The 10,568-nt window shown below is 66.0% G+C and overlaps 2 protein-coding genes across 2 annotated transcripts; one reads left to right on the top strand and one right to left on the bottom strand.

Annotated features, from left to right (window-relative positions):
* Positions 1-890: 890 nt before the first annotated feature.
* Positions 891-1,504, top strand: EMIHUDRAFT_357506 (hypothetical protein; the record flags this gene model as incomplete). The annotated part of the gene is given in 3 exon segments (XM_005764538.1): positions 891-1,203; positions 1,219-1,447; positions 1,460-1,504. The coding sequence occupies 2 exon segments, from the start codon at positions 891-893 to the stop codon at positions 1,419-1,421; spliced, it is 516 nt and encodes a 171-aa protein (XP_005764595.1). The 3' UTR covers positions 1,422-1,447; positions 1,460-1,504.
* Positions 1,505-2,990: 1,486 nt separating this feature from the next.
* On the bottom strand, positions 2,991-8,041 carry EMIHUDRAFT_464916 (hypothetical protein; the record flags this gene model as incomplete). Its single annotated transcript, XM_005764537.1, has 6 exons — positions 7,820-8,041; positions 6,890-7,751; positions 5,947-6,792; positions 4,935-5,781; positions 4,040-4,211; positions 2,991-3,675 (listed from the first exon to the last, which is right to left on the bottom strand). Exons 1-6 carry the CDS (start codon positions 8,020-8,022, stop codon positions 2,991-2,993), a joined length of 3,615 nt encoding a protein of 1,204 aa, XP_005764594.1. The 5' UTR covers positions 8,023-8,041.
* Between the last annotated feature and the right edge of the window lie 2,527 nt (positions 8,042-10,568).

The following is a 10,568-nucleotide window of genomic DNA, read 5'->3' as shown; positions in this document are numbered from 1 at the left end:
AGCAGGAGCTTAGTTGACCCTGCTCGAAGGCCGCCCTGCTCTAAGGCCGCCCTGCTCTCGGCATTGCGTTGTTGACTGATAGCACTGTCTGATGCATCCAACCAGAAAGAGCCGTCGAAGAGCCGTCGAGCTACATGAGACCCAAGCAAGTCGTCGTGATGTACCAGAAAACGAAACTAGCGCCAAAATTGAGATCTCAGGATCGACATTAATTTCTCGCGCCTACTTTCGCTGCTTGAGACTCGCCAAATAGATCCTGCGTCTATGACCGTGTGCAACGTCAAGTCGTGAACCGCGACAAGACCATCGCGCCAAGCGCGACTCTGTTGCTTTATGCGGCAGCATTCACCGTGACTCTTGCCGTGCATGGTGAGTGACCGCGGTTGCTTACGCAATACTTACGCCGTGAGCTGAGCTTCACCAGCCGCTTCTCTTCCTGCCCTTGCCTTCTCTTGCCGTCCGTTCTCTCTGCGCATCCCACTGCATGCGGCATCACAAGCGTCTTCTGCCGGGCGCGCATCTGAACTCGTACCTGGTAGGCCATCGCTTTGCTGAAAGATCAGGCGCCTGAATGGCGACAGTGAGCGTCTCCTACTTATGGATTGCGCTCGAGGTACGAGGAGCGCAAGAGCGCGCCGCGGCGAAGCGTTTTTCTGGCGGCACGGCTGGTCCAGTTTATCTTGTGATCACGCGCGAGCCTGTGAATAGGCCCCGGAGGCCTCAACCCCCAACTAAAGGGTTGACGGGGGGTCTCAACCGTCAACCAGATGGTTGAGGGGGGGGCTCAACCCTCAACCCTTCAACCACCCCTATGACAAGGAAGGAAAACGAGAATTCTCGTTTTCCTTCCTTGTCAACAGAGGACTGTCCAGGCTGCTCGGATATTGTACATGCAACCAATCGAATGCGCCAGTTGTGACGCCGGCTGGGACTGTGGGACCTGCTTGATGCTTGTCGAGAGCTCGGGCTGCCCCTGGACCTCGGCAATCATTCGTGGCTGCAGCGGTGGCACATCGCTCAACTCATTTTGCGACGGTAACGGCAGTTGTGGGACGTCAGACGTCGCCAACAACTGCCGCCTCGGCAAGGACATCTACAAGCGGGTCGAGTGCACCGCCACGCCTCCATCGGCGCCTCCCGCGACCCCGCCGAGCAGCCCACCCTCACCACCCCCACCCATGCCACCGTCCCTGCCCGTCGCGGATGGAGAAGGCGAAGGTGTAAGCTTCCTCTCCGCCGATGCCAATGACGGACAAGCGTGGCTGGTGCCGCTGGTTGCGGGCAGCGTCGCAGTCGCATTGACGCTCTGCCTCTGCTTCCTCTGCTGGCGCTGCTGCGGCCGCCGCAACAAGCGCGCCCCGGGTGCTCTTAGGCCAGTCTTCGACCCCGACCCGGATGATAGCCCCTTCAAATGCCCATAAGCAACATGTCATGCAGACTGAGACCCCTACTACAACCCCGCTCTTCGCGGCTGTTGGCGGCGCGGCATGTCCATGTCCATGTGAGATGTGTGCGAAAAACACACTAAACACGCCTCACACGCACACATCTCCTCTGGGGGGAGGCGAGGGCCCTAGGGGGTACCCATGCGGGGGGGAGATGGGGTCCCCCAGCCCGCCGCAGGCGCCGATGGATTTTTTCTTTTTCGCGCGATTTTTACTTGTTTTCATGGGGGAATTCGGCGTACTTGCGCATGCGGCCATGCTATCACGCCTTGCGACATCCTTTCGGCGCTGCTGACCGTGCCATGCTGCTCAACTGACCGCCTGCATAGCTCGCGGCCTTAGTCTTCGGCATTCAGTGACGACCTGATCGTACGGCCAGTAGGAATGTGTCCTTCCAGCCGCGTGCACGCTTCTGACGCAATGCGCGTCACAAACTGCCTCGGATTGGCTGCTGGCACTCTCGAGGCTATGCCTACACAGCCTCGCGCGCATGGGCAGTCAAGAGGGACCATGCACCTTCTCAGGACAGCGCCGGTGCCTCTCTCTTGGACCGGCAAACGTGGTGGTCTCGTGTCACCAATGTGGGACCAGTGCGGCATCGCGCCATCGACAGCTCTGAACTGCGCCTCACCACTGACCGGGAAGGCCGCCAAGTTGGCCAGCACAGGTCGCACATTGTGGCAGCAGTCAGCAGCGCATGTCTGATAGCTAGAGCAGCAGCGTCAGGGTCGCAGGGTCGGATCGTGTCAAGCCTCTCGCCCGGCCGGCCGCGTGCAGACGTCGGCCTGTCTGCTGTCTGGAGTGATCTGTCGGCGGTCAGTACGACCGATCAGGTTGGAGTTTTCTGATGGTTGGAGGGTCTATCTGTATGTACTCCTCGAGATCTCTCCAAATCTGCCCTCTGATCAACCCTCATTCGGGAAGTCGGTGCTAACGGAGACTAACGGAGCCGGAGCCCCGTTTCCGCACTGCTGCGCGGCGCACGGTGCCTCCGGGGGCCCCCGCCTCCCCCCAGAGCACATCTCACAAATGGCAGGCGGCGGCGGCGTCGCACAGGACGAGGCAGACGAAAGCGACGCGACAGAGGAGGAAGCGACAGGAGGGAGAACGATGAGAGTGGGACGACCGCGAGGTGGCATGAAGGTTGCAGCGAGAATCGGCGAGGGACTGCGAAGGGAGATAGAAAGAGGCAGACCGCGACCAAGGCCGAAAAGACTTTTGTTATATTAGTTATTACTTTTGAGAGGGACTCATATTTCTCACTGGTCCCTCAAATTGTCAATGACTCATTTGTTTGTGGAGAGTATTCAGTAGACGCGACGCGAATATAGAGCATAGACCGATATCTTCTATTCGGGACACGTTTTTGATATACGCTTTTCGCTTCGCTTTCAACACAGAGCACGGCGCGCGAGTGCCCGCGAGCCCCCCGTTTGAGTATTGCGCTCTCTCTCTCCTGTCTCGGCGCTTTTGATATACACATATATCATATTCGCGGTAGAGCCGTATCTCGAGTTCTCGCGGCAGCCCGTTGGCGTCGCGGGCTCAGCCGACCGGCACGCCGTGCACGTACTGTGCTGGCAGCGGCACTCCGGCCCGCTCGACCAGCGCCCGGTATGCGCGCAGCGGCCCGCTCTCCACGGTGTCGGCGATCGGAGGCACTTCGCGCGGCGGGACGCACGCCGCGTGCCCGTCCGCTGCGGAGAGGCCGAGCCGGCAGCGGGCGCCAAAGAGCGCCCACGCGTCGGCGGCGCCCGGCGGGGGCGGAGGTTCTTGCTCGTCGCCCGCATCGGCTGGCTGCGGCTTGAGGTGGGGCGCGGCGGCACGGTGCAACGCCTGCAGCTGCGCCGCGTGCATCGAGCCGCCGCCGGCCGAAGCGACGGCGCCGGGAAGCGACTTGCGCCGCTCGGCCTCGTCGCGCCGCGCCTCGTCTCGCGCCGCCTCCGCTCTCGCCCGCTTGAGCGCGATCGCCGTCGCCAGCGGCAGAACCGCACGCACCGGAGGAGGGAGCGCCGCCCACGGGCCCGCAGCCGCCCAGTCAGCAGCCTCGCCAAACGGGAGCGGCGCCGCGCCCTCGCTCGCAGCCCGCCGCCCTGCGAGCCAGAGCCAGAGCAGCCGCAACAGCCACTCGCACTCGGGGAGGAGCGCACTGTAGTCGGCGCTAGTGCGCGCGCCGCTCGGCGCGGGAAGCGCGTCCGGCGCGCCGAGCAGCCGCTGCTCGCCGGGCGGCCTGCGGTGGCGAGAGAAAGGGGAGCAGGTGGGGAGGGGAGCAGGTGGGGGGGGGAGCAGGTGGGGAGGGGAGCAGGTGGGGGGGGGAGCAGGTGGGGAGGGGAGCAGGTGGGGAGGGGAGCAGGTGGGGAGGGGAGCAGGTGGGGAGGGGAGCAGGTGGGGAGGGGAGCAGGTGGGGAGGGGAGCAGGTGGGGAGGGGAGCAGGTGGGGAGGGGAGCAGGTGGGGAGGGGAGCAGGTGGGGAGGGGAGCAGGTGGGGAGGGGAGCAGGTGGGGAGGGGAGCAGGTCGGCGGGGCGGCGAGGAGGGGCGAGGGACCGGCGAGGGGGGGGCGAGGGGAGGGCGACGCGCGCGGCGGTGGGCCGCACGTCGCCCGGCGGAGGGCATCGATGAGCGTGGTGCCGCTCGCCGACAGCGCCGTCTGCAGCAGGAAGCCGTCAGCGGCGGAGGCGGCGCCGTGGCTCAGAGCGGCCGCCGCCAACTGAGCGCACAGCAGCGGACCACAGGTGCGCCAGTGCGACTCGGCAGCGGCGCGCTCGCCTGGCGCACAAGTCCGGGACGCGTCATGGGCACGTCGCGGGGCTTCGCCCTCGGAGGCGGCGCGCACACCCAGCGTGGCGGCGGCGGCGAGGGAGAGCGCCATGAGCGGGGCGAGGCGGCGGAGCGAGCCGGCGCTCCACGCCTCCGCCACCGAGGAGGGCGCCCCGCTGCTCCGCAACGCGAGGTCCCAGCGGTGGCGGCGGGCGGAGGGCGAGACTGCGGTGCGGTGGAGCGGCAGCAGGGAAAGGCGGGGCGGGCGGGCGGGGTACGCCAGCAGCAGGCAGACGCCGTGCGGGGAGAGGCAGGCGGCGGGCAGAGGCATGTCTGCGTCACCGCCGCCGTCCCGCCGCCGCCGCTTGGGGCTGAAGGCGGAGACATCGGCCGCCGCCGCCTCGCGGAGTGCCGCTCCCGAGACGAAGGCGAGGGCGGGCGGTGGTAGGGCGGCGGGCGTGTCGGAGACGTCGAAGGTCGAGACGCAGCCCCGGGTGTGAGAGAGGAGGAGTGTGGCGGCGCATGCCCCTGGGGGAGCACAGCTCGAGGCACACACCACTCTGCCCAAGCCCACCTCCACCTCCACCTCCTCCGCAGGGGCCCAGCCGCCGCCGCCGCCGCCGCCGCCGCCTCCCCCTCCCCCTTCTCCGCCTGCCCCTCCCCCGCCAGAGACGGCTGGCCGCCAGAGCAAGACTCGCGCGCCGCTGACTCGCGCGCCGCTCTCGGGCACACCTCCGTTGGCGACGGCGACCACTCGCCCGTCCGCCCCGACCCCGAGCCAGCAGAGTCGGCCGGCGGTCTGCGTACCGGAGCTCTGCGGCCTCGTGGACTGCGGGCCGCTGCTCGGCGGACGGGCTGGTGGGCCGGCGAGCAGCAGCTCTGCGACAGGGGAGAGCACCAGCTGACCGGCGGCTCGCAGCGGGGGCGGGTCGAGCAGCGCGACGCGCGCGAGCAGCACCCTCGCGCCGCGCGAGACGGCGACCACCGGCGGGCTGCCCTCGCCGCTCCCCACCGCTGCGCAGTCGGCGGAGCAGTCGGCGGCCGGCAGCCTTCCCCTCGCCGAGCTCCAGCCGCTGGCGGTGTCGGCGGCAGTCTCGGCCGCAAAGCGAGAGCGCCAGTGGAGCGAGACCACCAGGGATGCCGAGACGGCCAAAAAGGCATCGCCGTCGCCGAACGAGCAGCACGATGCCGACCCGCCAGCCCCTGGCTGCCGCTCGCGCAGCGGCGACGGGCGCAGCCACTCGAGGGCGAGGAGCACATCGCTCGAGAAGGTGGCGGTGCGCGAGAGTGGCGAGCTGATCGCGCCCGCCACACGAGCGGCTTCGCACAACGCAAGCTCACCAAGGGCAGAGGCGGCGAGCAGCCGCGGCGGCGAGTCGGGCGCCCACCGCAGCACCGCCGCCGGCGCGTCGAGCGTGCAGCAAGGCGTCGCCGGTGGAGGCGGCTGCTGCGACGATGAGGCGCACAGAATGCTCACGGAGCGGCCTCGAGCGACCGCGACGAGCGGGTCGGCGGCAGACGATTCGATCAGCGTCTTCATCGCCGACAGCCCTTTGAGCAGACCTGATGCCCGCGTCGCCTAAATAAAGGCTCTGCATGGGTTCAACGCTATTCTTAATTTATATTCGGCGCTGCCTACGTACCTACCTACCTACACCACAGTTCTAAACAGCGTCTGGCACTACGCCGTTGTCAAATCCAGAAGGCAGTCCGAGTGGTGCTCAGCTGGCGGCGGCTCTGCTACTCTCTGGCGCTTTCGCTGAATCGCCTCCTCTCGCTCTTGCTCCTTGCGCTCCTCCTCGATCATCCACTGTCTGCGGATCTCGTGATACACCTCACGCGACTGCCGGGCGATGTCGTCGCTGCGCGCGACGAGCAGCATCTCCTCGTACGAGGCGCCGCAGATGCACACGTAGCGCTGCTCCCACTTCTGCGCCTTGGCCGAGAGCCCCGCTTTGAAGGCCGCCTCGCTATTCGGCAGATGAGGCGCAAAGACGCCCTTTTCGCGTGCGATAGCCTCTGTGGCTGGCGAGTCTCGCCGCGGCCTCACGCGCACGCACACCGGCTGCAGGGGGCGGAGATGGTGCTGGCCGCACGCCAGCCGCTGCTGCTCGAGCCCAAGCCGCACGTCGCGGCTAGAGCGGAGGCACGGCGACTGCGCCTGATGCTCTTTGTACTGCTCGTTCCAAACGGCAAAGTAATCCCGCCCTGTGCGCTGCACGATCGGCTCGACGATCTGCTTGAACTCGAGATACTCGTCGTACGGTTGGGGGATGCAGTTGTCAGGGAAGCCGCCAACGGGCACTCGCCAAAAGGGCAGCACAAGCTCGCGCGGCTGGCGCGGCGGCGGCGGCGGTGCTGCGCTCGAGGCGGCGGCGTCGCTCGGTCGGATGTCGGTGCTGCGCGGAAAGGCGTCGATGCCGAAGACGTGCCGGGTCTCCCGCCAGCACTCGACGAGCTGCGAGATGTGCCACGTCTCATGCACGCTGAGTACGGCGACCAGGACGCGCTCCGGATCGTCGACGGTGCACGGCACGCCGACCTCGAAGCACCAGTCGTGTGTGCAGCAGCGGCGGAACTCGAGGTGCTCCTTGAGCCAGCCAAGCGCGGGCGGGGCATACGGGTTGGAGTTGCAGCTGTTGCCCAGGAGCAAGAGCAAGCGAGAGCGAGCGCAGCAGCGTGCAGACCTGCGCGACCTCCTCGGCAGTCGCGCCCTCCACGACGTCCGGCTCGCGGAAGCAGTAGTCGGTCGCCCATGGCATGACGAGGAGGCGCGGATCCTTCTCGCCGAGCAGGTCCGCCGGCGCGTTGCCGCCGTTCGGGTCGTACGTCGTCCGGAAGGGCCGATGTACCCAGCTCCGCGAGCCGTCCGGGTACGCCACGAAGGCAGCGTCGTCGTCGTCATGCCGCCGCGACTGCGCGTCGATGCGGAAGCAGTTCTTGTTGTACAGCGTGGCGCCGTCGGCGATGACTTCGGCCTTGCGCGCCTCGTACTCGAGCGTGCACACCAGCTCCTCGATGAGGCCCGCTGCGATCTGCTCGGGCGTGGGCGGCGGTGGATGAATGATCTCGGGGCGCCCGTCGCGCTCCCAGCGGCGCCAGAAGCGCATCTCACGCCGGTCAGCCCGAGACCGGCACAAGCTGAGCTGGAGCTTAAAGTCGTCGTCTTCGGACGACTCGTCGCCCGACGACGGCGGCGCGCGGAAGCGCTTCGCCCACTGCCGCAGCCTCCGCCCTCGCACATCCTCGCGAGCCGCGCGCGGCGCACTCACACGCGTGTGGCGTGAGCAGATCTGATCGTCCGCTGCACGCCGCTGCTCCACGCGCGAGCGCCTGGCCTGCTGATCGGCCGCAGCCGTCTCGGCCCACTGCTGCGCCTCCTCTGCCCTCTCCTGCTCCTTCTCTCGCTCTCTTTGCGCATCCGCGCGCAGGTAGCGCCCCCCCGTCTCGTCCGCTCGGAAGTCGTCGTCACCAGCGAGGCGTGTCCAGGCTCTCGAGGCGGTGTTGTAGATGCGCCCGATGCCCTTGCCAGCTGCGTCGAGCGGCCACCTGCGACGAGCGCGCGCGTGTTACTGAGAACCCACGAGGCAGGTAGGGCAGACACACACGCAGCGTACCGGTAGCCTTCCATCTGCCAAAACCACAGCGTCGGCAGCCCATCATCTGCATTGCGCTCGGCGGCCTTGTCCTCGTTCCTCTTGTCGGGCAGCGGCGGAGGCGTCCATTGCGCGGCATTGTCGCGCGTGAGTCGCGGCCGGCCAGCAACGTCAGCAAGGCCGCAGATGCCGCAGCACGTCGGACCCAGGCAGCCACACTTCATGCCTGGCCAAAGCGGCGGACTTTATCCGGATTTGTGGCTGGATGGGTGCCTGGTGCCGAAGCGCTTAGTCAGACACCCGCGGGGGGGCGAAGCTGGAAATAATCTAAGGGGTGGGTTAACACTATATTTCCACTACGTTCCAATATTGCGTTGAACGATAAAGGCTGCGCATGGGTACAAAGGAGATAGTTTTGCCGTCAGCCAGGTTCGCTCCCTTCATGGAGAGAGGAGAGTTGATCTATTGAGGGCCTCATGTAAGAATCGCCGCACGCAGAGGCCGGAACCCGGAAGGGCCTCGGGCGTGGCGGCACACAAAACAAGCAAACAGGACACAGGTGGCGCATGGGGTGGATGGTGGGATGCGCCAGAAAGCAGGAGAGAACCCGGCAGGCACACGAGGGAGCGCAGGTCCGTCTGAATGGGACCACGACTGGAGTACTAGTCTCCGCCGGAATTCCGGCGGGCACCCTCCCCGGTCAGGACGGGTCCCCCCCAGGACGACGGCGCTAGGCATTCTAGCCACTTGCACGCCCCCCCTCGCGCCAAAACACCATCATGTCGCCCTAAAGGGCGACAGCTAGCAGTTTTGCCGTCAGCCAGGTTCGCTCCCTTCATGGAGAGAGGAGAGTTGATCTATTGAGGGCCTCATGTAAGAATCGCCGCACGCAGAGGCCGGAACCCGGAAGCCCCTTTGAGGCCAGTTGCGTCCGGCGAAAGAGTAAAGGCCCTTCAGGACGCGACGGCGGCCTCGCCGAATCGATCAAAGTGTACAGAGAGTAGAGTACAGGGCTCACGGCATTGCGCTATCGCGAGAGCCGCAAGAGCGCATTGCCGTGATCCAAAGCGTGAGCCGCTGTTGGCTGCCAGAGCCGCGGCCGACGCGAGCGAGCGCCCGGGCCGGCCTGCTGAGCGCAGGTGCCGCCTCCTCATCTTGGCAACAGGAGCGCGTGAACCGCAGAAAGGGGCTCGTGAGCCAAGGGTGCAAGACTTGTCCACCATGGTAGCGCACACGTTGGAGCTGCCATGGTGGTCGACGCTGTCATGTCGCTGGTGGTGTCGGCCTCGGCGATGCAATAGTCGAGGCCAGACTTCCCGGAGGGGAAGCCATGAACGATAGCGGTCCCGCCGTAGCTCGCGCATAGAAGCAGCAAGCTAGGCAGGGGCCGCATCGCGTTCGCTGTATACGTTTTACCCAAAACCGGAACCAAAACACGAATCTCCAATCCATAAAGGGATGAAATCCCTTATGGATATAATCGCCAAAATTATCTCAGGAACATAGTGTGAATGCCCGGGGGAACATTTTGTAACGCGAGCTGTGCCACAACGCACAAGAGCACAGTGAAATGGGCCTCCTTCCGCCATTGCGCGCGGCGAGGCGGCAGGACCCCAACCGCGCGGCGGCCCTTTGGCTTGGGCAGGAGATTCTTGGGGTAAGGTCTGCATGGCTGCTTTCAGCAAAAATCGCCTGCGCTTAGCTGGGGCCTCCTCCCCTTCCCTCGTTTGGCGTCTCTGTTTTCTTGTGAGATGGAACTTTTGCCAGAGGGAGCCCCGTTGCGTTCGTTGGCTATATCCGTTGACCGTTCCCTTCCAAGCATTCGCAAAAGCAAAACCCACCACAACGCAGTCACAGCGCCGTCTCACGGCTCACACGATAGGCCTCCAGCAATGTTGCAGGGCTTCGTGGAGTAGACGGCATGGGGGTCAGACCAAGGAAAGAGCAGGAGGGCGGGTAGGCAGCGGCGACGGGAGGAGAGACGTAGCCGGCGGGACAGAACAGACGACACAGAAAGGGGGTGGTGAGTGGTGGGGGGGGAGGGGGCAGTCGTCAAGCCTACGAAGCGGGCCCCGTCTTCAGCGCCGCGGCCGCTGCGCGCTCGCGCTTGATCTCCTCCCGCTCCTCCTTCGTCAAGGCCGCCTGCGGAGAGGTGTGCGGTTCGCGGTGTGGTGTGAGCGTGCGGTGCGAGGTGTTGTGCGTGGCGGATGGCCTGCGTGGTGAGGGGCGGGGCGGAGGGGAAGCGGGCGGCTGGTCGAGCCCGCGGCGAGAGAGAGCTACTCCGGGCCGCTGCTCCCGCGCACCCCGCCCTTGCGCCGCCCCGCCGGCTGCGCGTCGGTGGCGCTCACGCTCGAGAGAGGCGCCGGTGCGGCCGGCTGGGCGGGCTGCTGCGGTCTCTCCTCCTCGGAGGACCGCTTGATCTTTTGGAGCTCGTCTGAGGGGGGGTGGGGGGTGGGGGGGGGGGGGGGGAAGAAAAGCCTACCACCCCTTCAAGCCTACGTATCTGAGAGAAGGCGCTCGGCTGCAAGGGGAGCAGAGGACCATTCCTACGCCCGCGCCCCCTTTGAGACGGCAGAAACAGTCACACGCAATTAGTACATGGGCCAGCTCGCGCCATCGACAACAGTCGAGCTTTGCAGAGCGCGGGCTCACACTCTACTATAGGCCCCCTCGACGCCCACTTCGAGTTCTACTCAGCTAACGTTCGTACTTGACGCTGTACGCATCGCGCGCCGAACCTTTTTGGCGCTTGAGGTCAAATATGGGAATC

This window comes from Emiliania huxleyi (genome assembly GCF_000372725.1).
Source record: "Emiliania huxleyi CCMP1516 unplaced genomic scaffold EMIHUscaffold_59, whole genome shotgun sequence".
Taxonomy (NCBI): domain Eukaryota; phylum Haptophyta; order Isochrysidales; family Noelaerhabdaceae; genus Emiliania; species Emiliania huxleyi.
The sequence above is the reverse complement of the archived record's forward strand: the minus strand, read 5'-3'. Positions and strand labels throughout refer to the sequence as shown.